The 27,247-nt window shown below is 39.8% G+C and overlaps 1 protein-coding gene across 2 annotated transcripts; it reads left to right on the top strand.

The window, feature by feature from the left end:
* Nucleotides 1–3: 3 nt before the first annotated feature.
* Nucleotides 4–26,926, top strand: CEP152 (centrosomal protein 152). Of its 2 annotated transcripts, XM_021297891.2 has the most exons (27): nucleotides 8–362; nucleotides 2,502–2,624; nucleotides 3,952–4,052; nucleotides 4,282–4,348; nucleotides 4,568–4,909; nucleotides 5,429–5,597; nucleotides 5,891–6,031; nucleotides 6,975–7,114; nucleotides 7,435–7,635; nucleotides 9,081–9,228; nucleotides 10,509–10,600; nucleotides 11,399–11,562; nucleotides 12,099–12,306; nucleotides 13,157–13,270; nucleotides 13,380–13,510; nucleotides 13,699–13,827; nucleotides 13,975–14,110; nucleotides 14,844–15,023; nucleotides 15,575–15,847; nucleotides 16,325–16,456; nucleotides 16,719–17,369; nucleotides 18,900–19,074; nucleotides 23,545–23,626; nucleotides 23,713–23,819; nucleotides 24,548–24,704; nucleotides 24,953–25,056; nucleotides 25,411–26,926. In XM_021297891.2, exons 2-27 carry the CDS (start codon nucleotides 2,538–2,540, stop codon nucleotides 26,415–26,417), a joined length of 5,238 nt encoding a protein of 1,745 aa, XP_021153566.2. In that variant the 5' UTR covers nucleotides 8–362; nucleotides 2,502–2,537; the 3' UTR covers nucleotides 26,418–26,926. The 2 variants fall into 2 exon arrangements, with proteins under 2 accessions (XP_064931931.1, XP_021153566.2); XM_065075859.1 differs by lacking the exon at nucleotides 15,575–15,847 and having other exon boundaries at nucleotides 4–362.
* The last annotated feature ends 321 nt before the right edge of the window (nucleotides 26,927–27,247 follow it).

Here is a 27,247-nt window from a genome sequence, read left to right as displayed (position 1 = left end):
CCTCCCTGCGCGCGCACTCGTAACGTCACAAGAAGATCCCGCCCCTCCAGAAAACGGCTACAGCCATTGGTTGGCCGTTTAGCCAATCAGCTAGCCAGGCATGTTCCCGCTGCCATGCGCGCCGGCTTTCAAACAGTCAGCGGGGGAGGGTTTGCAGCGTAACCAAGCGCGACTGGGGCGGTGCGAGTGCGTCCCGCCCTTCCACCTGCCTACGCGGAGAGGCCCTGCTGCGGCCGCCGGTTGGCAGCCGCTGCTGTCAGTCAAGGCGGCGGGCGCAGAGTTCGGTTGTCACGCGGAAGAGCTGTGGGCGCGCCTTTGTTGTGCCCGGGAGAGGCGGGCAGCCGCGGCGTCCGGCGGCTCAGGTGAGTCCCGGTGCTCGTGACCGCGCTCTGTCTCCTCCTGCCCCGCAGAGGCCGAGGCGAAGGGGGCTTCGGCTGGAGGGGCTTTTCCCGGGTACTCTGGGTAGCGGCCGCGGTTGCTCCGCCAGGTGCAACCCCGCGCTGCCGCTCTGAAAGGGCTGAGGCGGCGGCTCGCGAGCTCGCTCCGGCCTGTTTCCTGCTGGCGCTCGGTGACTGCCCTCGGCTCCCACGGCCCGGGAGCCGGGGAAACGCGGCTGGGCCCTTTCGTCCTGTTGCCGCAGCCCAGGGGGTTGGGAACGGTGTTGAGAGGAGGGGGGTCGTTTGCATCTGCTGCGAATTTGGGGGGAGATGGCTGAGCTGCCTCAGCACCATCCTGTGAGAGGTGTTGTGGGCAGTCGCACTGGAATCTGGTGTTTTAATGGGTGCATAGAGACAGGTATAGGTTCTTGGTAACTGTATTAGAGAGTTTCCTTGAATATCAGTGGGCAAGCAGGTCCTTTAAACAGCGTGTTGAGTGCACCCTCTGCAAGCTTGCAGGCAACGCCAAGCTGAGTGGTGCAGCTGACACACCTGAGGGATGAGAACCCATCCAGAGGGACCTGGACAAGCTCGAAGGGGGCTCATGTGGACCTCGTGAGGTTCAGCAAAGCCAAGTGCAAGGTCCTGCACCTGGGTTGGGCAGCCCTGGTATCAGCACCGCTTGGGAGATGGAGGGTTTGAGAACAGCCCTGCAGAGAAGGACTTAGGGGTACTGGGGGATGAAAAACTGGACATGAGCTGGCAATGGTGTGCTTGCAGCCCAGAAGAAATGTGACCAGCAGGTTGAGGGAGATGATTCTGCCCCTCTGCTCTGCTCTAATGAGGCACCACCTCCAGTGTTGTGTCCAGCTCTGGGATCCTCAGCGCAGTAGAGACCTGGACCCATTGGACTGAGCCTGGGGGAGGTCATGAAAACGATCAGAGGCTGGAACAGCTCTGCTGTGAGGCCAGGCTGAGAGAGTTGGGGTGTTCAGCCTGGAAAAGAGAAGGCTCCAAGGAGACCTTATAGCAGCCTTTCAGTGCTTAGAAGAGGCCTGTGAGAAAGATGGGGACAGGCTTTTTAGTAGGGCCTGTTGCAATAGGACAAGGGGTAATGGTTTTAAACTAAAAGAGGGGAGATTCAGGCTGGATATAAGGAAGAAATTTTTTTACGATGAGGATGGTAAAACACTGGCCCAGGTTGGCCAGAGAGGTGGTGGATGAACCATCCCTGGAGACATCCCAGACCAGGCTGGACGGGGCTCTGAGCAACCTGAGCTGGTGAAGATGTCCCTGCTCGTGGCCGGGCAGTTGGATTAGATGAACTTTAAAGGTCCCTTCCAACCCAAGGTATTCTATGATAATGAAGTAAATGACACGTTATGTCTTTTAACTTGGGGATAATGCTCTTGTAAAGCTAACTTTATACTGAGTGAAGATTTCAGCATGTGCTACACCTGTATGCTCAAAGAATGTGCCATTCTGTAAAATCTTCATCAGTCATTCTGGTTCATATTTGCCTGTCAGGAATATCCCTTCATCAGGGAATAACTTACCTTTCAACCACGTGTGGGCCGGCACTTGTATACTGTAGCTTACTGTGAACTCACTGCTCAGAGGAGACAAGTCCATGGCAGTCTGAGTCTCTTCGTTAAGCAGTTACATTTGGAACTGACGGGATACTTTTCCTAGTTCCATGATAGTTTTCTTACTTTTCCTATCAGAGCCATTACCCAAATAGGTGAGCAGCAGCATACTTGGAGTATTTAGTACAAAATATAGTTATTTTCTAGAAATAAATTAACCAAGACTTGAAAGTGGACGTAACTATCACTGTATATTGCAGTGTATGTATTACATACAGTGTTAGAACTAGAAGAAACTAATGTCTGGTTTTAAGTGAACTTCAATAATTTCATAATGTCAGCATATGAAAAGCCCAAATAATCTGTATTAAGTACTAACTTCTTAGAAACAAATAGCATTGGCTATACTGAGAAACTAAAGATCAAGTGAATTATACTGATAATCTGGAATGTTTGTTTCAAAAAATGTATTTTTGTGTGTGTATTTGGCTACTTGACTCCTTTTACTCACGTGTGATGTTTTCCTGTCTTATGATAGGTTTTGCTGAATGCTCAAAAACATTGTTAGACAACAATGTCCCTTGACTTTGATAGTGGAGCTCTACAAACTCAACATGAAGATGAAGACTATGACCAAGAGGATTATGCAAGAGAACAAGAGGTGAAAAAGAGCAAATTATTTCATCTGAAGACTTGTGTATCTAGCTTCTTCCCATTTTTTTTTAGTTTGCTTTTTAAAAAATAAAAAGGTTTTGTGCAGTCTTTGGTAAGAGCAAAAAAGAGTGCAGACTGTGCTTTGCACCAGTGGTGTGAAAAGTAGAGAGAAAATGAGATACTGCATCTTAAGAGCCTTGCAATGTCATATGTAGTGGCTGGAAGACTGTTACTCCTTGACCATGCAGTAGACCACATGCAAAAGGCTGGTGTCACCTACGTTTTGTATTTCTTGACAGATTGTTCACCTATTAAAAATACTTAGAAAACAACAGCTTTCTTTCACTTGAAAAATTGGTTAGCTTAGAAAAAAAAAGGAACAGTTATAATCAGAATTTTAAAATTATTATTATAAGTTACCTATTTAAGTCTCTAGAAAAACACGTTCAAGCATTTTGGGGTTGGGTTTTTTTGAGTTGAAATACTTCAGATGTTTCCGTTCTAGTTGTTTCATAATGAAAATTGGTAAAACATGCAGAAAAATAGCTGTTCAACTTGGAAATATGCTATTGCAAACACTGTAGGAAATCTGTTCCAAAACTTTCTACCCAGATGAAGAATGTTGTGCTTGTGCAGGATAACAAGTAATGAATGAACTGTGGGGTTATTACAGTGTGTCAGAGAGCTCATAAATGGCATTCAAAGTTCAGAGTGTGAGGGGAACATCCTGTTAACGCAGAGAAGAGAAGGCTCAGGGGGAAATCTCCTAAATGTGTATGAACACCTGAAGGGAGGATGCAGCGACAATGGAGCCAGGTTCTTTTTAGTGGTGCCCAGTGACAGGACAAGAGGCAACGAGCACGAACAGAGAACAAAGCAGCCTCTGGAATAAATTAGTGGTAATTCTTGTAGGTCGTACATGTTTGAACTGGGGCAAGGTGGGATTCGCAAAACTGTACGTGGTGTAGGTATTTCAGTGGGATGTGACTTTTAGCCTGCTAAAACACAGGCTCTGCTGTGTTCCCTGGTCAAGATATAATCCAAGACTTCAAAAGTAGTCTGTCCTAGGACATGTCTGTCTGGCAGCATTTCCCTTACTTCTCTTTGGTGCAGCTCTTAGGAATTTTTCTGGCAAACTCTTGTTAGGCTGGTACTCTAGTCTGTTAAGCATTCTGTCATGTAAGTTTCTCTGTGAACTCCAGTGTTGTGAATTTTTCAATGGAGGAAGAAAACCAGAATTTTGTGCGAGTGGCCTATTTCACCTGTCTCTTTAGACTGAACTTGTTTGCATTCTTTGGAAAAGCATATAATGAATGTAGTTTGTTCTGTTTCAGTTGCAACAGCTATTGACAGACCTTCCCCATGATATGCTGGAGGACAGTGGAGACCAGCTCTCCAGCTCTTCGGACTGTAGCATTCATGAGACTGAGGAGCAGTAAGGCTTTTTGCATCATTTTTTATGTTGTGCTTTTGAGAAGAGAGCAAAATCCCAGCTGATGAGATGTGTAAAAGCAATCCAAGTAAAAGGGGAGCTGTAGTGCAGTTTGCAGTATGGTTTGTGTTCTATGAGAAACAAACTAGATGTGGCTTGATTTAATTATGAGATCATTTGTTTTATTTACTGAAGTTGTAAGTACATAGTTAAGCTGCTTGTCTTTCTCTAGATTACATGAGCCTGGGAAGCGTGATGGAAGGTGGAACAATCATCCATTGATAAGTGATCCTCAAAATGTAAGCTTATATGACTATCGACATAATTAGTAGGAACTGCTTGTTCATAATATCATGTTAAATATTACTGAAATTCCTGAGAGAAGTACTTTTCATGTAGGTGATGTGTTTTGCTATTCGTTTGAAGTGTTTCTAACTCGAGGGTGGGTAAACCCAGAAAAAAGTGGGAGGAAATCTGAGTTTTGAGAGATGACTTTTAAACCTTGTCTCAATTCATAGGGCTATGAGCAAGGACAAAATCTGTACCTTGAACAATTCTTATGTGACCAGCAAAATGATCATGTTGAAAAACATGGAAAGAATTGGAATGGCCTACAAGCTGATGAAGAGAAGAAACATTTATATGATGATAAAGAAGATTACTGTGGCCAGAATGGTCAAGAGGCTCCTGATGATCTGTATCTTGGTAGAGATGGGTTTAATGCTCCAAGCTGCTACCAACAGAATGTGTATCATCTTCCTGAAAGCTTCAGGCCCTACACAAATGGCCATAAAGCAGAATTTAACAATCAGCAAAGTAAAATAATAAATTTTCCAGATGCTCCAAAGGAACACCTTAAGGTATTTCAGAAGCTGATGCATTTTTCTGTCTCTTTTGGAAAATGTTCACAGGTTTTAACTATTGGTAGTTAATATTTCTAAATGCTTTCGGTCCCTGAAGAGTTTAAACAATGATGGGAGACTTCTGTAGTCTATTTTGTATGTTAAAGCAACTAGGTGTTAAATAACTGGATTTCCATATGTGCATGTAGATGGTGTTTGTGTGGGGGTTTGGTGGTGGTGTGTGGTCCCCTCTTTTTTCCTCTTCTCAGCTACCTAGAATTCCATGAAGTAGAATGAATGTGATTCACTTCAGTGTGTGCTTACTCTATTGAAATTGGCATTTCACAGCTTTCCTAAAGTGGAAGCTTCATTAAAATTTCTGTCACACATAAATGGTGTGCTGGGTTGGAGCCTGAAAGTGAAGGGCTACTAGAGCTTTTCTTAATGTCAGTCTGTAAAATGAAAAAGATTTTAAGTGAGCAGGACTACAGTTGTAGTTCTAATTTATTTCCTCTTATGTATACCTTGTCACAACAGCAATTTGTTGCATCTGATGCTGTCGGTGGTCAATTACCAGAACCTTACAAAGTGACTTATAAACCATACCAAAATGGCATTCATCAAAAAATTCCAGTAATGCAAGAAGGAACCAGAAGAAATGAAGTATTTGAAGATGTGCAACGTGAATTCTTGGGCAGTGATGAAAGTAAGTGTTTGCTGTTTAGACTTGCAATAAGCTTGTGTGAAAAGTCCAGTGGAAATCAGCAACAAAAAACCTGTTGATTTTGGTAGATTTTTAATAAGAGGACAACTAAAAGTAGATATATGATCAGGTAATGTGAATCAAACATGGATTAAAAAATGATGCAATTTTGTGAACCAACCGTGAATTTGGCACTGTATGAAAGTAGTATCTTGGGGCAGGAATTGTTTATGGCCATGACTTCCTTGGTTGGTTGACCGCACTGACTTGTCTGTGTGCTATTTGAAATCTGACAGATTCTTCAGAAAATATGCAGATTCTTCAACTTCAAGTTTTAAATAAAGCAAGAGAGAGACAGCTGGAAGAACTTAATGAAAAGCTGGAAAAGAGTGCACAGCAGATTAGGTATTTGAATCATCAGCTTTCAATGGTCCAAGGTAAAATGGTTTTGTACGGATCTCTAATTCTTCCTTTTTTATTCACATATAGCAAATTTTATTCTGAAACTTTGGTTTAGGTCGTGTCTCTGCAGGTATTGATCATATTTCTAAGCTTGATTTGGGATTATGTGGACCTAACTCTGTCCCTCGATGTTGTTTTAAAGAAAATTCTCTGGATTGGTGCCTCACTGCATAATTGTCTTAACTTTTACCGTGTTCTCAAGACCACCATTGTATTCCAGAGTCTCTGTGTGCCAAGTATTAATGTTCAGAAAAGTGAGAAATTTGCCCAAGTAGTGCATTAAAACTGAAAGAAAAACCAAAAAAAACCCCAAAGCAAACCCCAACAGGAGAAATGTACATCTATTAAACTTGGGGTTTTTTTGTCTGTCTGGTTTAACATGTTATTTCATGGGCTGTATGTGGAGAGAAGCTCTTCCAAAAAGATCAAAGCTGTAGTGGAGACTGGTGGTTGTTTTGGTCTCCCCTTTCTTATAGGAACAGACCGGAAAAAGAATCATGGGTTTAGGTAATTAGAGAATATAATTTTCAGAATACAAAAGGAGCAAAGGAGAGAAAAATCTTCAGCTGTCAAGCGTTTTGCTGTGTCTTGGCTGTTCCTCCGGGGGAAATATTTTGTTTCTCCCTTTAAATGGTATAAGGAATAATGCTAGTTCCTAGTGCTGACAGAATGGGGCTTGTTTCCAGTGGAGTTCTGAAGGTACAATATCTGAGTGCTTCCAGCTACCGGAGGGAGAAAGTTGTTACTGAATAGAGACTGAGAGTGTTTTTGTTGTGTCTTCTGCTTGTTGTCCACAGTATGAGACAGAGGGCTGCTCGTGAATGGGTCTGTAGAGCAGAGATACTGAACAGTGGTGTACGTGAAGTTGTTGGGTGGCTGGCCGTGTTTCTCACACAAGTTTTGTGTCTCTCTCTTAAGATGAAAAGGATGGTTTGGCTGTTAGTCTTCGCGAGGCTCAAAAACTGTATCAGAATGGAAAGGAACGGGAAGTGCATCTTGAAGGCCAAATAAAGGCCCTTGAAACTCAAATACAGACTCTTACTACCAATGAGGAGCAGGTACTATAAATATCTTCTTATTGTAGAAGATCTCTAGAGTTCTATTTGTGGTGCGTTAGTGTTAAACATAAATGCTAGTGTCTTGAAACACTGTTGATGATCATTGCAGAAGCTGGATAGATGATGAATGAATAGGATGCGTTGGTGGAAGGTAGTTTGTATTTAAATCCAGCCATTATCTGAGCACTTTCAGCAAGTCTTGCGTAACAAAAACAAACAAAAAACCCAAACAAACAAACCCAAACTGAACTGACATACAGAAAACGGGAGCAAAAGTCAAATATATGTAACTGGGACCTATGCTACTATTGTTCCTACAGATATTGAAGCAATCCAAAGTGGCAGAGGTTGCCATGGAAAGTATGCAGAAGCAGCTGTTAGAACTTCAAAGATCAGATGCCCTTCAGCGAGCCAGGGAACAACACGAGGCCATTATTTCAGCACTCAAGCAGAAGTATGAAAAGCAAATATTATCATTAGAGCAGAAACTTGATACTACAAAATCTGCACTCCGAGAACAGGTGAGGAATTACTTTAGGATGCCGAGCATTGTACTGGAGAGGCTGTAGAGCTCCCCTTGTTTTCTGAGCTGTGCTGCTTGACCTATAATTCTAATAACTCCTCCTGCAAGCTACAAAGCAAATGCAAAGGAAATTCTACAGAAGTCTCAGTATTATGAAGCCTATGTGGTATGTTTTTATAAACATCTCCAGGCAGTTGCGAGCTGAAACTGCGAGATTGTACATAGCAGATGCAGGGGAAGCAGGAACGCATTGCCTTAGTTTCTCTCCTGAGCTTTCATTCTGTGCACAGTCTCTTGGAAAGAGTACCAGCAAATAAATCTAAGAACTAATTAAGAAATTATGTAATATTTTTTGATGCAGAAAACCCCTGTTTACTAAACAGTCTATAATGAAGCTTTAGTCATAAAATGATAAGGATTTCTGACCACTGAACAGTCACTTTATTTCAGAAGTATGGATTTGAAAGGAGAGAGGGAGGGGAAAAAAGGCTGGCTTTAAGATGGGGTTTGATATGGGTTCTGTCATATGGTTATAAAGCTTATTAAGATTATTCTACCTGACTTGTCATAAGAGTCCATTACATTTTGAGAAATATTCAAACAATGTAGTCTAGGCAGGCTTTAATAAATTGTCCTTTTTTTTTCACGTAAAGGAAATAGAATTGAATTTATTTAGTTCTAGATCTGTAATTCTTTCCTCAAATAGAAAACAAATGAGTTGTATGTTTGAAAAGGTAACTAGCACTTGCTTGTAAACAAGAGTGCGCTGCTAAACTTGTCTCTTAGTACCACAGCAAAACTTACAGAGCTTTGTCTCTACTGCAAAAGCAGTTTTTGTGGTAGTAAGTTTGGGGTATATAGAGAGAGCTCCTGTTTTTGAGAGAAAATAGAGAAGTCAAAAGATATAAAGACATAGTACTGTGCCTCCCAGGTCTGTGTAGGTAAGTGGAAGCAATACCATATGAAGGTCTCCTTTGTATAGCATGTAAAAATAAAAAGTACAGTTCCTCTTTTATGAAGCGTTGGAAGTTGCTAGCTTGGCTTAAGCTCAGTTAAAATAAACTAAATTGAGTTACGCTCAGGCTTAATATAAATAATGTGGAGGCTTGATTTTTTTCTGCAGTGGATTACTAGATGAGGCTAATTACAGGGGTTAATCTGACGTACTGAAAACTAACTGCTCTAGGAAATACAGAGCAGTTCACATCCATGTATGTTTAGGTGTGAGCATACTTACTGTCTCCTAGTGCAAACGTGGCTTTGAGGCTGTAGGAGATGACTTGTCAGCCAAGGATAGCCTGTGATCCGTGGTTCATCTAGCTGGCCTTTGCCCCTTTACACCTGATTCTTTTTCTCCTGTGACTTGTATGCGTTGACTCTTTCTGTATCTGAAACTGTCCTAGATGGCTAGATGTTTGTAACATTAATAATCTCTCTTCCTAGAAAGAACTTTGCAAAAATCTAGAAGAGCATGTTAAGCAACTTCAAAAGATGCTGGAAGAAACCAAATGTGAAAAAACTGAAATAATAAATCGGCTGACAAGAAGCCTAGAAGAAAGCCAAAAGCAATGTGCAAATCTACTGCAAACAGGTCAGCCTTACACTCAAAATTTATCTTGCCTTGCAGAAATGGCTCAATTTTTTAAAGTAAAAAACCTGTACACCCTTGTTCCTGTTGAAATGGCATCAATATCAAGGTAAATGTGTACTAGACCATTTCCTATGCTGTGCGTTAGTCAGATTTAAGTGAAGTTTAGTCAACTCTAGAGTGGAGTTTAAAAACTAATTAAAATAAAATAAAAAACAAACACCCCAAACCAACCGACCAAAAAAAAACCCGCCAGAACCCCAAACAAAAAATGATTAAACTATTTTTGTATGCATTTTGTGCTGCATATGTGTAAACTCAGTTTTGGATTAAATAATGGCCTTTTGGAGCAAGGTGCTTATTTTTGTGTTAGGCATTTGACTTGAATTGCCATTTTAAGTTCAGATCTCATAGAGAACAGAATTATTGTTGTTGCTGGAGGCTGGTTCTTGGAGAGTTATATCAGTAGGCATTGCGTGTGAAATATTCTGCTCTTTGTGTATTTGATTTGTGCCTACATTTACACATTGAAGTCTTAATAGTAGTGTACATCTTTTCATAGAATCCAAACTTCTTAACTAAACAAAATGTCTGTCTTCCTGGATCCTCAATTTAAGAGCATGTTCTGTCTGAGAACTGTGGTAGTCTGGAAGAAAAATCTCTCTAAGAGAGTGCTACATGTCAGGATAGAGGAGAATAAAAACTTTATTGGATCTGTATTATGTGGTGAATAAATAATAATAAATGTGATGAGATAATTAAAAGTACAATTGTCACCTGGAAAAATTTTTCTGAGCTGTATTCATCAAATGCCTTAAAGCGGTAATAAATCAGCAAACTGATAAACCCTTCACGTGGGGATAAGGGAAGGTGCCCTGGTTTCCAAGGTGCTTCTGTTCCTGCTGAACATCTGGCACAATCACACAATGTCATTTTCTGTTTCTAATGAGCTACAAGGAAAGTGAATATCTGGCACATCTTGCTCCCCGTGGTATTTATTTTAAAGCTATCATCAAAAATTCTCAAAAAACTAATTCCCAAACTTTAAAACAAGCTGCAGTTTAAATTGGAGACCTGTAGTAACCTCCACCTGCTCAATTCAGGCAGAAATATTCCTGCCTTCGTTATTTGTATCTTTTATTAGTGCGACTGAGGAAATATAGGCAGAGTAATGCCTATTACCAGAATCAACATGACTATTTTTAATGGTGATCTTTTCTTCAGATTGCTTGGTCTTTCTTGTATATTTATGACTTGGTCTTTTCTTTTCTTTCCTGCAATAGGCTCGATGCAGGAGACAAATCAGTTGCGGTTTCAATTGCAACAAGCTCAGTCTGCGCACATGATAAGCAATAACATGAACAAGGCTTTGCAGGTTAATTAATTTTATTAAATATTTTACCACTTTGATTTTTAGGGGAATGGGCATTATAGCTCAGATGTTAGTTGTTTAACCTCTTTGTTGGGGAAACAAGCATGTTTCTTCAGTAAAGGACTACTTGCTACTTCATCTAGTGTTGCATGCTTCTTTTTTAATTAAAAACAGAGTTGGGCGTATGTATGATATACACAGGTCTAACCTGATAATGGAAAAAGAAGAATGTAAATTCTATGTGTTGGGAATCTCTTAACTTAATTAGGCTATAGGGACAGCTGAAGATAATACGTTCTAAAATTTCCCTTTTGCTCACAAAAGGGAACGCTAGAGAGCCCTCTGCAAAATATGAATGGAAGTCAATGTTTCCAGTTCAGTTCATATACTTGACTTAAATGATCTTGGAAATCATTAATCCTAATAAGTAGGACTGTCTTCCCAGCTGTGTACTTCTGTTATCATCCATTTTACTATACAAGGGCAGCAGGAAAGAAGAAAGAGCAAAAGAAATAATGCTGAACTTCATATATGAACTGTAATAAGAACAATAGAATATACTGAACAACAGAAAATATTCTTCAACTAATTTGTAGTTGTAAGATATGCTTTGCTAGATGTATCCAAAATTATAGTATAAATAAATCGAACGCTACATGATTCGAGTAAATACTGCTAAAAACAACTAAATTTAGGAAGAAGAGCTCTGTGTATTTGTGTTCTTTGGAAGAGTTATCATAGGCCTAATGTGCTTGCTTGGAGTTGCCCTGCTCAGTGTATTTCTTTTTTCTGTCACTTAAGGAAGAAGTAATGGAACTGAAGGAAGAAATAGCTTTGTATGAATCTGCTGCCAAGCTTGGAGTGTTTCTGAATTCTGCAGGTGGAGAGCTGCATACAAACCTGAGTGATTCCTGTGTAGACTTGGGAATTAAAAATACCTCTGGGAAGAAACCAAGGTTCTGCAGGTATTGACTGATTGTTGTTAAAAGAAAAATCTAAAATCCTCAAGAAATTTAACAAGCGATGTGTAAAACATGGTCTTACTGGATCAACCTTTAGTTTGATAGATATTTGAAATACCGCTTGTGTTGCGAGTTAATCTGGGAAACAGGAGGCTGGACTAATGCCACAAATTGGATGCCTAATTGCTGCTTAATAAATCTTCAGATTTTATACGGTCTGTGTTGCTGTTCCTTGAACTGTATGGATTATATGCATGGATACCATTTTCCTTAAAGATTCCCTTAAAGCGGTCTTTTTAAAGCAGCCAGTTGAGTTGTCTCAAAATACCTCACATGTGAGAATGAAGTTCTGGGGGAAACAGCTGAATGGACGAGTTTTCTGTACATTAATTACAACATAATGAAAAAGCAAATGGCATTTGTAATTAGGTTTTCTCATTCTTTTTACTCCTTAGACATGTGTATTTCTGGTAGCATTAGTTGCTCTTTGCTACTGCTAGCTTTCAGATAAATGTGGTTTGTTGTGTCTTCCTTACTAGTGCAATACAGAACAGAGACATGGAAAAAGAGCTCTCTAAAGATGAAATTATTGTAGAATTAAAAGCTGAGCTGGAACGTTTATTGAGCAGTAATAAAATGAAGAGAAACCAGATTACTCAATTACAAAATGATCTTAAAGATTGCCAGAAGACATCAGAGGAATACAAGCGGTTGTTGAAAGCAGAAAAAGCATCGAAAGAGTCAGAGGTTTGTTCTTTTACGCTTTTTTAAAAGTAAAATTGCACTGGATTTTAGTGAACCAAATCAATATTTAAACTTTCTGAAAACAGATCAAAGTTTTACTCGCAGCTGAGTGGTCATAGCAACTAAGTAAATCTGTCTTTTGGTCTTAAGGAAAGTATTGTCACTCGATGATACCTTGTTTTGTATCTTTGAAAAAGAAAGAAAGGGACTAGCCGAACTTGGGCAGCATGTGCCTTACTAGGTGAGTTCCGACATGATGGCTCACTTACTTAAAAGCACTTAATGGCCACTATGCTTTTTTTCAGAACTAAATTTCATCGAAGAAAGTAGGTTTTCTTTAGCCAAAAAGATCTTGTAATTTCTCTGAGAAAGCTGATAGTATCATTAGGTTATACAAACGGAACATTAAACAGATTGCCTTCAGAGGGCCTTCACTATGTAATTTGATCAACAAGGAATCTCTTTATTGTACCGCTCTTCGCCCATTATTAACTTCCCTCTATAAATTGATCAGACTTGTACCATCTGCTCTTATAATCTTGTGACCTGGTTGTGGGGTAGGAATATAATATCCTTGAGAAGCGTGCGCTCTGTTGGATGATAGTAGTCACTCAGCTTGCAAACACAACGTTGAGTGTGTGCTGCTGTAAACCTTGATACTATGAGTTCCAAGAATTCATCTAGAATAACAGTGATACTGTTATATCTTGCACTACACCAATTTCCTTTTTTTTTCTTCATTTTTTCTAAGTAAAATTTTTATTTGACAGCTTTAACTTTGTTTTTAAAAAAGAGTCAACTTCTAGGTCATGTATATCATGAAAGATATCATCTTGATTTTGTTTGTTGTTAGCCTGTCACAAATCTGAAGGATGCTTCGGTGGCCAGTCCTTCAGTTTCTGAGAATCTTAAGGAAGAAGTTCTGAGGCTCAGAAAGGCCAATGAGACTTTGCTGCATGAAGTTGAGGTGAGACAGAGATGCTGCTTATCCCTACAAAAAAACCCTGTGCTAAAACTTGCAACTAAAACCAGTTCTTTACAACCCGCTTACTATAATACTTGACTCCTTTGTCCAGAACCATGCTTCCACTATTGAAGAACTGAAGGAAAATGAAGAAAAACTGAAAAGCTTAAATCAAGATCTCTGTTGTCAAATGAGAAAGATGGTTCAGGATTTTGATCAGGATAAACAAGAAGCCATTGACAGGTAAGTCTGTTAATTCCGTCTAGTTCCATTCGTGAACTTTCAGCCTGCACGTATAATCTTGTACCAGCTCTCTGGTACAAGGGGAGCTCAACATTAGAAAGCTAGTTTCTTATTTAAAGAAAAGTTGAACCCTGTTTAAAAGGGGGGGGGAAAAAACTAGCAAGTTTTTTCCTTTCTTGAAATCATAGGTGGGAAAGAACTTATCAGCAACATCATGAGGATACAAAAGCACATTTTGAGAAAGACCTGATGGAGACATATGCTGCGGAAAAACAGCAGCTTATTCAAAGTTATGAAGAGATGATCTCGCAGTTAAAGTAAGACTTACCTTTTTTTTTTTTCCACTTTTACTGAAACTCACATTTCTCGTCTGGCCCTCAGTGCTGGTTACACTTTCTGTAAAACAGACTTGCTGTCCTGGGGGTGTAAAGACTAATTGATTATAAATAATCTGTCCCGTGAAGGGCTAACATAGAGGAGCTGAACAGAGAGATGACTTCAGTGAAGGAATGTTACATTGGGGTCTGTGAGGAGAAGGACACCTTGGAAGCTACTTTGAGGCAGAAATTTGAGCAAGAGCAGCAGCTGAAGGAAGAGAAGGTACTAGTAGAAATACCTATCAACCATATCATTTCGGACTGTTTTCAAGATGTAATATGTATAAGCATATTTAACTTCGTAATTGTTTGGGAAAGATATTTGGAAGAGATGCAGCTGTATCAGACCTGATAACATACGTGACCTACTGGTTGTTAAATTAATGTGCTGTTGTGTCCTGGGGTTTAAAATGTTGTAGAAATAACCCTTTCCAATAGCTATTAATTTTTACATAGTCTGCTTTCATTATTTTGACTCTTGAGGACTGCTTAGTCAGCAGTGTGACATTTTACATTCTGGAGAAATTTTCCAAAAACTGAATGACAATACAAGCTTTCTTTTCCCTATATAAAACTGGTCTGAAAACACTGTGTTTTTGTCAGGTCATAATTAATTTAGCCTATGTTGCTTAGAATCTTTGCTCCTCTGAAGAAATCTATATGAAATGACTAAATTAGGTGAACTGTCTTGCTAAGGAAGTACAGTAAAGAGGTGCAGCTCGAAGTATGGTCAGAATAAAGCTGCTTGATAAGAAGACTTGGTTTAGAGCGATAGCCTATAATAACCTCTGGTATCACACCTTAAGACTCCACTCTCAAAAGGAGGTGTTTTATCAGTCAGATCGGTGCACAGGCCCTAGAGGGTTAATCACGCTTCTTATGCATTCTCATCACTTTGTACCAGAGCGGTTCAGTATGCCTTGGAGTATACTTTATTTTTTTTCTGTTTTTCCTAGCTCAAGAAACAGTTACTAGAAGAAAAAGAAGATTCTCTTCACCTTCTGAGGGCTGAGCTTGAACAGAAACACAACAGTTCTATGTTAGCAGCAAAGAGGAAGTGGCTGGAAGAAAAAGAACGGCAGGTTGAAGAGGAAGTTGCATTAGCCAAAGTTCACTGGGAAAAGGAGGAAAAAGAGGTGCGGAACTTAGATCGTGGGTTTCTTTTGTTGTTGTTGGTTTGTTTATTTTCGGAAGGAGAACTTGTATGGAGATAGACTAATGCATTGTTAGTCTGCCGTTTGAAGTGGCTTTTAAGGATCTATAATTTCAGCAGCCTCTGAGGAAGTCAGTAGGTATTACACATGCTAAAGATTTTGGGGAAAAAAACCTGCCAAAAAACCAAACCCACAAACCTAAACCTTGCAAAGTAATGTGCAGAATGTCCTGTATGTCACAGCTGGTAATATTCTGGAGTTTTCCACCCTGATCCCTGGGTGAGTGGTTACACTTCATTGTTTAATTCAGTTATCATATAGAAGTACTTTGTGTATCTTATTCCATAGAAGAAAACTGGTGAGGAAGAAAAACCAGCTCATTCTTTACCAAACTTTATGCTCTCTGACCATGGTTTTGCTTTTCTACTATTAGGGAAGATTATTGGTTTAAACAGCTCTATTTGTTAAATATCAATTAAATTCTAGCTATTTGGACACTGGGAAGATTGTCTTCAAAATATTTTTTTCCTTAGAATAAAGAACAAGTCTTTGCAAAAATAGAAAGAGAATGGCAAAGAAGGCTGGAAGAAAGGAGAAGAACTGCAGTTGAGTGTAATGACTGCAGCAGCCAAACGAACCGAGTGACAGTTGTGGATGAAGCTTCAACTAAAGAGTTAGAAGCGGTTGTTGAAGACCACAGGCTGCAGGTCCAGATGGCTCTGAAAGAAAATACGACCTCTGAAGAGGCCTTAAAAGAATTTGAAATAGAGCTGGAAAATAAATACTGTAAAAATCTTTCTAGCCAGGTAACCAATAATTGTTCTGTCTGTCCAGAGCCTGTGAAACTGCTGTGTGCAACTAAGTCACCTAAAAAAGTGTCCCTTCCACTTTCTATTAAACTCAGTAGTTGATATCTGTCATATTAGAAATATATTTAGAAAAAAAGGTTCTGAAGAAGCTGTAGCATGTAGCTTGATTTTTTGTTTAGCTGTTTATTTTTTGCACAGTTGAACAAGTTCTGCAGGGCTTTTGAAAATAACCGAGCAAAACTGACTTAAAGTTTATATCATTTTGTTAAGAAAAATAAATTGAATAGTCACCATTTTGGTAACATTTTTTTTTTTTTGCATCAAGAAATGCGTGAGATGCTGCTGGTCTGATTCTTTCGATTTCTGTAAATATAGGTAATCCAAACTGAAGTCTATTCTTTCACTCTTACATGGAAGTACTAATAAAAATGTATTCAGTGGTGGTGACTGAAGTGGGTTGTTATCTGCTTGTAGGTGGAGGCGGCTTTAACCCAAGCTCGTGCCAAGTGGCTCCAAGAATTAACAGACCTCAAAGAGTACAAAGTAAATCTAAAGATAGAACAAGAAAAGTGGGAAAAAGAACACAAAGAGACTACAGCAAAGCAGGTAGCCCAAAATACTTATATATCTGTATTGATAAGCAGTTCAGTCTTTCAAATCGCATATATTACTGAGGAATGAATACAGACATAGGTGGGGAATCGTTAAGGAAAGGTGTTTCTAGTGTACTCTGGTTCTGATCCATTTTTTTTACCTATATAGGATTCTATTTAAAATAATTTAAAGATCATCTCCAATAGACTGATAATGAGCCAGGGCTATATTTTATGTATGTATATATTTATAATGACTCTTATGTGTTCACCAGTTAGCTCTAGTTCTCTCAGCTGCTGAAGAGAAATGGAAAAAAGAATATGAGAATACAGAGAAATCCGGACCAAGAATGAAAGAACTTGAAGAAAAGGTAATTTCTCTCAAGAAGGAATTGGAGCTGAAGAACGAAGAATTCCCTGCAGCTATCAAAGCAGAACTAGCAAAAGCCCGTGCTCAGTGGAACAAAGAAAAGCAAGAGGAAATCCTGCAGATACAAGAGCAAAACGAGAGAGACTACCGATCATTCTTAGATGAGCATAGAAACAGAATTAAAGAGGTACTTTCAATAGCAAAGGAGGATCTTGCAAAGCAGAAGAATGACCTCTCCATTCAGAAAGAGGCAGAAATGAAGATGTTACTAGAGCAAAAGCAGCGAGAATGGGAGGCTCAGGAAAGACAGAAACTGCAGGATGCAATTAATCAGTATGAGGAGAAGAGCCTGGTTGAGCTTGAGTATTTGTTGAGTGAAATCCATGAGGAACTAGTCAAGGGCACACATAATAAGCCTTCTTGCAAGGACAAGGGTCTTGATGCTCCTGCTCAATTAAATCGCCAATGCAAAGACAAACTGAAGGCTTACTTACAAAAGACCTACAGAACCACAGTTCACGCTATTCTGGAAAAGGAAGAGCGAGAATGGAAAGAGGTAATATTTCTGTAAATTGTAACTGCCAACCAGAAAAGGGAATCGAGAAGTTGTACTCATACCTGCATTCTCCCAATATAAAATATCTATGTAATCCTGAAAATCGGAGAAGCCAATATGTGAGTTCATTGATAGGAACAGTGTTTTAAAACTGTAAAGAGGACTAAGTGTAGCATTAACAAGTGAAAAGGGGAAGGATGGGTGCAGCTTTGACACCTTTGGTCTTTAAAAAAGAAAGAACCAGGTTAGGAGTATAACTCTTTAATGCCAAGATTCATAAATAAAGGAGATGAATCCACCATCTGAAGTTTGGGAGCCTGTTGAAAGCTCCTTGTGCCCTCTGAGGTGGGTTCTGTCATTAAGGCTCATCTTAGTTATTTTTTGTAGCTGTTTTTTTTCTTTGGGAAATTTGGCAGTTTGCGTTGGTGATTGGACAGTGATCCTGGATCATGTTACTTTATTTTCCCCCACTTGTGATGCAAATAAAGATGAAAACAGTAAACCCTTTTTGCACATTATCTGTAGTATTTTGTATTGCTTAACTCTATTGTGGCGCTAGGAAATCCTTTTCAATGTGTCTGCCCAAATGAGGAAAGAGATCCTTCCCTCTCCTAGAGGAGTTTGAGGCGAAGTAGGATTCTGCGCAAAAGCTTCTGTTTCTCTTCTTCTGGCAGATGTGACTTTTGCAATGTGTATGCTTGTAAGTTTTTCATTAAGGGGAGCATCCCAATGGAAATGCCATTTCCACCCGGCGTTTGGCAGCTGGGGAGTTAGCCAAGAGCAGGACAGAAAGAAGCTGTCTTGCTTTCAGGAAAAAGCAGGATGTGGGGGGAAATGAGTATGAAGTGATTTCTCATTACAATATTAGCCAGTTTTTTATTGCTAATATGTTTCTATTCAGAAGTGATTTTTTTTCTTATCGTGAGTTATTTTCACGATGGTAAAGAAAATCTAGGTTTTTATCCTATGCCTGATGCATCTTCTGTAACAGATATGTATGCCTTTGAACTTCAAAACATAGATTGGCTTGTACTACCTTGTCTAGTGAAGTCTTTGAATCTCTCAGTAATATCTTATGCTACCATAATAACAATAAAGGAGCTACATCCTTCCAGCTGCCTTTCCCATCCCCCTACAACCCACATTTGTGCAGACACTCTAAAGGCATCTAGTCCCTTTTCTGCTGGGTATGCTTTTTAAAAAACAAGTTAGTTTCAACTATTCAAAGACACTTTATAGTTCTGCAATGTTAAGGACTACTGATGTTTCCAAAATAAATCTCAAGATAATGCTGTTTCAGTGAATTATGCTAAGAAGAAACTTCTATATGCTAGAATACACATTTTCCTCCCAATTTGATTGCTATCAGCAGTTCTACTGCAGGTTTCAAGCACCTGTGTTACAATTACTAAAGCTACTTGGTGGCCAGGGTTGCTTGTTTTTATGCATAAATACCGTTTATCTACTTAAAGTGTGGAACACTTTTTATTGCTAGGTGTTGGATTTTCAGGAAGTGTTTTTCATTTGCAGAAATATGAAGAACTACTGAGTAATGTAAATAAAGCAGCATACTCTTGCCTGCAACGTGGTGAAGGAGTTACCGGGGACATGGCAAGGCCTCCTCTGTGCAGTGTTGGACACCAAGCAGAAGCACAAAGCGGGCTAAGGAGATGGCCACCTTTGCAGGAAACTGGAACAGACAAAGGTATTGGGTTTGTTTTTAATCTGGCAAATTGTGTATCATTAATTTAAACTCGTTAGTAGCAGTCTTTAACAGTCTATGTCATATTGATGTCTCTAATGTATAGTTAGTTAACTAGTGAATCTTTGGGTGATAGAGGAAGATGCAGTTCTTCTGACTGTAAGGTTGTTTAATGTTCCAGTAGCTTGTACTATGTTAAAGTCACAAACTGTGTAACAGATGCTACAGGTCTGCAGCTTACTTATTTAGTTCTAGACTTTGAGGTTTAATTTTATTAAATGCTAGTAGCTCTCTGCTCTTTAAAGCTATGCTTCAGGAGTAAAGAAATAGCTGCCATATGTGCTCTAGATGTAAATATTCTTGGGGGGTTGTGCACATATGAACATTAATACTTTAGGCATATAACAGCTCATAAGCAAGTCCATACTGATTGTGATAAGCAGAGTATGGTCTAAAGTGTATATTGTAAAAGGGTAATACTAAACCAGAGCTTTGAAGATGGAATTTTACCACTTGCTCTGGACATTAGCTAAAGATGAGAAATTCTCCATTCATGTAACAGATATTGTGTCAAGAATTATGCTTCATCTGGCATGGTAGTTTTTCTGATTCTTTAGATTAAGAATGTAGTTGAAAAAAATGCAAATCCTCAGGTGATGTTTTGCTTTTTTTCTTTCCCATTCCTGCCTTCCTTCCCCCCCATATATAGTTTAGTCCTGTAGCTTGTCCCAAAGCTGTCACATGTACTATGGCAAAGCTGGAGGCAGCGTAGCTGGGGAAAAACTTTATGGGAGGCACAGAAATCTCTCTGGGACTTTCTGTTTAGTTTGAGTTCTTATGCAACCAAAAAATATAAAGGAAGAAAATGCAAGAGAGTTTGGCTTTATGCCTATAGAGTGGCTGGAATTCCTTCAACACCAAAATAACAAGCCATCTATTTAAACACAAAACAATACAAGCAGCGCAGCTCTTCTGTCTCTAGAGCTCCCTGCCATGGCTATAGAGAGGAGCCACTGCTCTCCTGGAAGTAGCCCCGTCTTTGTGCATTTCTTAGCTTAACCAGACTCAGCCGCATGTGGAGCTTCCCAGCTGGGAGAGTCTCCTTCAGCTAACTCCAAAGACTCTGCTGCGCTTTGGGTTTTAAAATGATAATAAAAAAATCAACCTACGAGTCTCATATCACTGACTGAAGAATCAAATCATCACTGATGGGAGTGAATTGAGGCTGTGAGGACTCAACAGATGCTGCTGCACCTTCTGTATAAGGGTTCCAGCCTCTTGTGATTATTTTAGACTAATGTCTTACACGCTTTCCTAAGTAGAACACTGGAAATAGTAAGGTTGGTTAATTCCTTTTATTAGTCCCATGGTCAATGTGTAACTTCTAGCAATTACCATTGCAGGTCAGAAATGTACAAAAAGGAACCTTGGTTCTCAGGAAGATTTTTGCTGTGCACAGTGCCAGGAGCTTGAAAAAAGAGAGATTGTGTGCCAGAACTTGAAAAGAGAGCTGGAGATAGCCTATAAACATCTTCAGCTTCCTGTGAGGGAACATGCAGCTAAGTCAGAGCAAATCCCAGGTTAGGATTGTTAGTCACCTAAAGAAAAGTTTGAATGACTCCGCCTTGCTGGCTGCCTGAGTCTCTTTCATCTATTGCATCATATAGTTTTCAGTGGATGGAGTGGGTGTGTGTGCACACTTAAAATAACAAACCAACTCCCCCCCCCGACCCCAACAAAACGAACACAAATCAACCTCTCCCCCACGCTCCTAAGAAACTCCCCTACCCTCTCGGCTTTAAACATTACATATTGCTTTAATACTCATTCACCTGTGTCGGGAAAAGAATAGAGGAGAACTGAATGCTACAGGTGCTCTTTGAATATATGTACATGTGGATCCTGTTGCCTATGAGGGTTACACAGATAGTGCACGCGGGTGCATGTACACACACATGTATGTAAGTCAGGGAGGTCTTTAGCCCTCTCCTTTGGGGCTGTATTGCTACTTTGCACACACTCATATCTGCATAGTGGGAGTATAGAGACCAGATTGGCCCCAAATGTTACTTGTTTCCTCTTGGCACCAGTAGTAGCAAACCACTGACCAGTTTTCCTGTGCCTTCCTGCATTAATAGCAGTAACCCTTAAAGCAGGATGTAAGTAGGCTTTACTTAGCCTATGCCTTTTAAATCAAGCTGTCTTTTTTCCTTCGTGTCACTTTCAAATGAGAAATACAGGACAGATGACTGAGAAAAGGTCTCTAGTTCTTAAATCTTTCTTTCCTGTGTGATGATGGTCTCTACCAATGATGGATATGAAATATCCACTTTGTTTTTGGAAGAATCACTGAAAGGAAGGCTTCTGCCTGTAGAATGGAAATAAGACTTTTCCAAAGCTATTCCTGATGGAAAAAAAGATGGTGCAAAGTAACTTGGTTGAGATTCTGTTGTTGTAAGAGACTGCTGCTGATTCAGTAGTGGTGTTATCCAGTACTCTTGTTTAATACACACCCTACTGGCTGTGGGGTAGTGTTTTGTGATTGCCTTCTTTTTGCTGCCCAACATCTTTATTTTTGGCATTCTTAATGTCCTTATCACCTCCTGCAGACAGACTGATAGTGCCTGCCGGTAAAACCTTTCTGAGACTTGGCCATCAGTTTAGTCAATTGCGATATCGTCTGACTTGATACTGATACCTGCATTTATTGTGGAGGCTGTTTTATCATGTACATCTGTTGTGTTTTCAGAATAGCGTACTCTGTCCTTTATTACATTATTGAACTTGGTAGAAGTCTCTGGACATAGTACATAGTAAAATCTGGGCTAATGAGGATAAAAAATCTTTGGCATATTAAACCCCTTTGCTGTATTTGTAACTACTTCTGCGGCTGGGTCTCCCTCTATGGGCCTTGCATGTAGGCTGTTCCCTCAGAGAAAGTTGTATTGATTCATCTGTCTCTGATAGCAACAAGAATTCCTTTTGTTTAGATTGATTTCTGAGAGTATTTGTAGGAGGGATACCTACTCTGCTTTGTTCCTGTGCTCAAGAACTTTGTCTTTCTTACTTGAGCATAATGCTCCATATGGAGCGCAGTTCCCATTCAGTTGTTATCTGAGGAGCTCTATCCCCTTATTCAGCTGTACTGAAGTCAGCAGATCTTTGTTTTAAGGAGCAGAACAAAGGGAATGATGTTTTCTCTGAAGGAAGACAGTGGTGATTTGAATAAGAGGATCGTTCTCCCTGCAGTGTTTTAATCAGTTGAAGCTGCACACAGTAGTGTTCAGGGCATTTATTTTAGGCTTTCCTTAGAGCATGGCAGGAATGGGACTTGCTGAAGGTTCTGGCTAAGGAAAGGTCTCAGACTGCATCCTGAGGGTCAGGAACTCTGCAGGATTGTTTGAACGTGGCTCAGTGAAAGGTCACTGTGGCTACTGTAAGCAGGTTTGGCAAATGGTCAGCTTGGGGAGAGCAGATGTGAGGTGGTAGGCTGTATCCAGTGACTAAATAGTTTTACTTGCCAAAGACAGTGGTTTGTATGTGTTGTGGTGGGTTTTCCATGTGTGTGGTGTTTGGTTTTGTTTTGGTTTTGTGTTCTTTTTTTAAATGAAAAGTCTCAGTTGTCTGCTCAGTGAGGAGGAATAAAATGCTGTATGTTTTTAAGGGAAAGGTTTTTGCCAGCTTGCAGATACATGGGCAAGGCCAGGTGGCTTACTTTGCATAATAGCTTTTCTGTGCTCATTTGTTGGCAACCATATAGCATGTAAACTTAACTAATAAATAGGTTTTAACGTTCTTTAACTTTCAGGAGATGGCCCATAGGTGGATTATCTGTATACCATGATCAACAGTCTTGGTTATCAGCTTGAAGTCCTATGTTTTGGGCTTTTTCAGCTCCACTGTCTTCTCATTCTCTGTGGTGGCTTCTCAGTACCATTGAGCAGAGCTCAACGTGGAAGTCCAGCCTTTCTCTGTAATACTGGTTTTTGGTCATTAAAAAAAACTCACAAACCAAAAATAAAAAAACCAAACCAAACAACTACCACCAAGTTTTATCTTTTATTTCTCTGCCCCAAAGAAGGCACAATTGCTAGCCCAATGTTAATAATTCTTTTCCTGTGTTTGTCAAAACAACCCTTGTTATTTATTCCTTGCCCCCCTGTCCTTTTTCTATATGTACACCTGGTATCTCAGAAGTTTTGCCCCCAGCACAGTGTTAGTAATGGCATATGAAGGCTTTAAGCTTATTTAATTACTGTAGGACATGACTTTTATATTCAGGCTTCGCTGAAGTGTAGTGTGGTCGATTCCTATGTGCCTGTTACTGTGACAGCTATACACTTGCTGATGATGCTTTGTGACATTGAGCTCTTATACCAGAGACAGCAGTTTATGTGTAATAACTTCTGTTGAACCCAGCTTGAATTTAGACAAGTGCACTGAATAGTTCATGCTTTTGTATTTTTTTAATAGGAAATGAGAAGGCTTTAGAAACTCTAATTGCAGAAGGCTCTCAGATGAAGACTAAACTGAAAGACCTGGGAACACCACCAAGGTATTTACAAATTTTAAACAAGGCAATTCTTTTTTTGTAAGATATAAGCTGCTTTTCTGGTTCAGCATGACTTATGTGCATTTCAGGTCGCTGTCAAAGGGAGGCGTCTCAAAACCTTGTCCATCCTGTGACTCTGTGAAAGGGCTGGAAGAAATGCGTGCTCAGTACATAAAAGCTGTGAGCAAGATTAAGTGTAAGTACTAAAGTCTCAGCTAAAAAGTTAGGAGAGCAAAATAATTTACTTTGTCACTTCCTTCTCCTTCAGCCAATTTGCACAGGAATCTGACAGCAAAATTGCATGAGAAGCAGATTTTTCCTTCTTACTAGAGTGAATGTGAGAAATGGAATTGTCACAGTAATCTTAGAGAAGATTAATTGCTTTGTTGCACTCTGTCTTTAAAGTGGTAAAATGTATATTGAGAACTGTTCTTGTTTCTCCAGCAAACAATCCACCTACCCTGCAACTTCTCCTGAGGAAGAATCTGCTTTTCTCTTGTGCTGTATCTTGCCTTCTGGCTTAGTCAGCAACTTTCTGGCTGAGGAGGGAGGGTTAATTGTAGCACCAGGTTGTCTTGAGTGCAGCAGGTCCTCAAATGCCAGCTGCACTGCCACAAAGGATTCTTAGACCTGCATTTTACCAGCTAACGTTCCTCCCAAATCCCTGTGCATAGTGTTTTCTGTTGCTGAAGATGCAGAATTGGACAACTGAGTTCCTGTCTGTTGCTTCATATCAACCTGCTCTGGTCTTGTGGGGCATTTATCCAGTAGGCAACACTTGACACAAGGATTTGAGTGGAATGTTGACAGGTAAATCCAGGCCTTTGCTGACTTGCTCCAGGTCCGTCAGACATTCCCAGTTTGTGGCGTTGGCTTTTTTTTTCCTTCTGGGGGAAAACTGATACTAATGAAGTGTGTTTGTAGGTGATATGCTGCGTTATATCCGTGAAAGTAAGGAACGAGCCGCTGAAATGATCAAAGCAGAGGTTTTAAAAGAGCGCCAAGAAACTGCACGGAAAATGCGCAAATACTATTTGACATGCCTTCAACAGCTTCTTACTGATAATGGGAAACATGAAGGGTAAGTTCGAGTATGGTTGGAAATTGCTGTTGGTTTTGAAAGAGGCGTGTAGATGTTAATCTGGTGTTTCAGTGTTGGAGCAAATGGTGTATGACCTGAAGTCTTGTGAGTCTGCTCAGATCGGCATGGGGTCACTACTGAGCAGCCTGGCATACCGTTCTCACTGACATTACCTTGGAGGAAAAGGCAGAGTTGAAAAGGAGCTACTCTTTAACTGTTTTTTTTGTGTGTTCTGCAATTCTTGGCAGAGCTGAAAAGAAAATAATGAATGCTGCCAGTAAGCTTGCTACAATGGCTAAAGGACTAGAAACGCCTCTTCGACACGTTCCCCAAAGCAAATCTACCCACTCAGGTATGTTGGGTTCTATAGTTGTTCTCTTACTGATCATAACCGATTTAAGGCATGCAGTAATGAAAATGCTGATGGAAAGTGAAGTACTATTTATTTACAAGCTCGTTAATGGAGATGTAAATATAAGGTGCTTATTTTGACAATGCTTACAATTCCTTTTTAAAAAAGCAAATAAAACCCCACAACAAACCCACAAACAAAAAACATAAAACAACAAACCGAAACAAACAGAACAACAACAAAAAACCAAACAAAAACCCAAAACAACCCCCCAAAAAACCACAAAAGAACCTAGTTTTTCTTCCAGCATTAACATTTCTGTTAATTAATCTATTTCCTTCCCTTCTCTCCTAGCTCTGCTATTAGATTCTGATCTACCATGTGGAGCTGTGTGCTCAAAAAGAGATGGCATGCTTCAGACTAGGTCAAACCATACGGAAGGCAAATCATATGGCAAAAGCGTTATTGAAAAAGCCAATGATAAAGTTGTACAGAAGTGTGTACCACTTGACTTGAGACAGCAGTTTGATGCGGTGCGGGCTGAAACGCGCCATATGCTTCATGAAACGCAGACTTCAAATATTCAAAATGGGAATAATTCTAAAAATCTGAATGGTGCTTCAAGAGATGCTCTGTCAGAGTTTTTTCCAAAGGAGGATAGAAGAAGAGAACAATATGGCCCCACTGTAAATGTAGACAAAGAACTCTTGTGTGCTGCTAGTAATATAGCACCTCAGAATGCTGCTTCATCTGCTTTTCAGGTAACATTAGAAAATGTGCATGCACCCAGCTTTACAAATGGCCATACCACCTCTGGGCCAACTCATCACGTGCTTAAGAGCAAGAGTGAAAGAATGGTCTTGAAAGAGGATAAATCTATCCAGTCATGTAGAAAATGGAAAAGTAAATCTAAAAGAGCTCGAGAATTTGGTTTTCAAGAAGCTCCAGAGAAGGATGAAGGGAGCGGCAGTGAATGGAGTTCTGTGAACGGAAGTCTGCACCTGCATGGCAGCGATAGGCCTCTCGTGTATCCTGAACAAAAGGGCAGCACTCACGTGCAGGCACAGCCTGCGTGCTGTCAAGAGTTTCCTCACATCACGTTACTTTCCCCTGCGGATGAAAATGCTGTTACTTCTTGGACAGATGTTAGTAACGACAAGATTCTCAGCACAAAAAGCAGCACTAAAATTTACAGTAGAGGCCAGCTGATGGCAAACCCAGAGGATGCTTCATTCCTTACCTCCAACAAATCAAACTCGGTCACACAACTTGGTGTAGCACCAGGTTCAAAGGCAGGAAAATGCTGCAACAAATGCTCGGAAAAAACCAACGCGGGAACCCCGGTCCCTTCAGCAAGATAGTGGTTTTGATAGGTTTTTCTAACTTGAACCAATACCAGCGATTCCTCATTTGAAGACAAAAAAGACAACTTGATATTTAAATAAAAGCATGAGGATTAGGGAAAACCTGTTCTGCTATGGCCATTTCGTGGTCAACGTGACACAATTGGAGTGTTACGTGAAGAAATCCTATAAAGTTACTTGAAATATATTAATATAGACTTTTGTTTACCTTTGTAATAACTTTCATAATTGTTTATAATGTATTATATACAAATCTATTAAATAGAACCTATTTTTATATTGTTTAGCTTGCAGTGTGGTGTTTATCTAAAACAAAGCTACTGTAACTTGTCATCTTTTTAAATAACTATGAAAATTCCTTCAGAGCTCAATGTGAGATGTTTTAGGATCTGTTTGAAGTATTTTAATAGACTTTTCCATTTTGAAGGACCCCATTTAAGCCTCTATGTGCATCTCCTTAATAAAAGCAAAAACACGTGCCTTTTTCATTAAATTATTGTAACAAATCAGATTTCAACTATTCTTCTCTTTGATACAGCAAAAAATAGCTTGTACTGGGCGGGAGAAAGGTATAAATTAGAAAAACTGTGTTTTGCAGATGTTCTTTAGCATAGGTTACCAACATAAATTGAAGATGTGGTAATGTTCCTCCTGATGCTTAGCTGCTATTTTAAAGTCCTGCTCATGTTTGGAAGAGAACTAGAAAATGTGGTGGTGTTTGGGTTTGTTTTTTTCCTCTTAACGTTTTGCTTTCCATGGGGTTGCATTTAATTTCTAGTGGTACAGTGAGGAAAAGAAGCATTTTGTTGCTTGATTTATTGACTTCT

This window comes from Columba livia, chromosome 11 (assembly GCF_036013475.1).
Source record: "Columba livia isolate bColLiv1 breed racing homer chromosome 11, bColLiv1.pat.W.v2, whole genome shotgun sequence".
NCBI lineage: Eukaryota > Metazoa > Chordata > Aves > Columbiformes > Columbidae > Columba > Columba livia.
Note: the sequence above shows the minus strand (reverse complement) of the source record. Positions and strands in the feature narration are given on the sequence as shown.

Excerpts from the sequence above, each read along its gene's own strand:
- CEP152 (XM_021297891.2), top strand. The coding sequence starts at position 2,538 with ATGTCCCTTGACTTTGATAGTGGAGCTCTACAAACTCAACATGAAGAT. Across the intron at positions 4,053-4,281 it reads ATTCATGAGACTGAGGAGCA|ATTACATGAGCCTGGGAAGC; the intron begins GTAAGGCTTTTT and ends GTCTTTCTCTAG. Across the intron at positions 6,032-6,974 it reads TCAGCTTTCAATGGTCCAAG|ATGAAAAGGATGGTTTGGCT; the intron begins GTAAAATGGTTT and ends CTCTCTCTTAAG.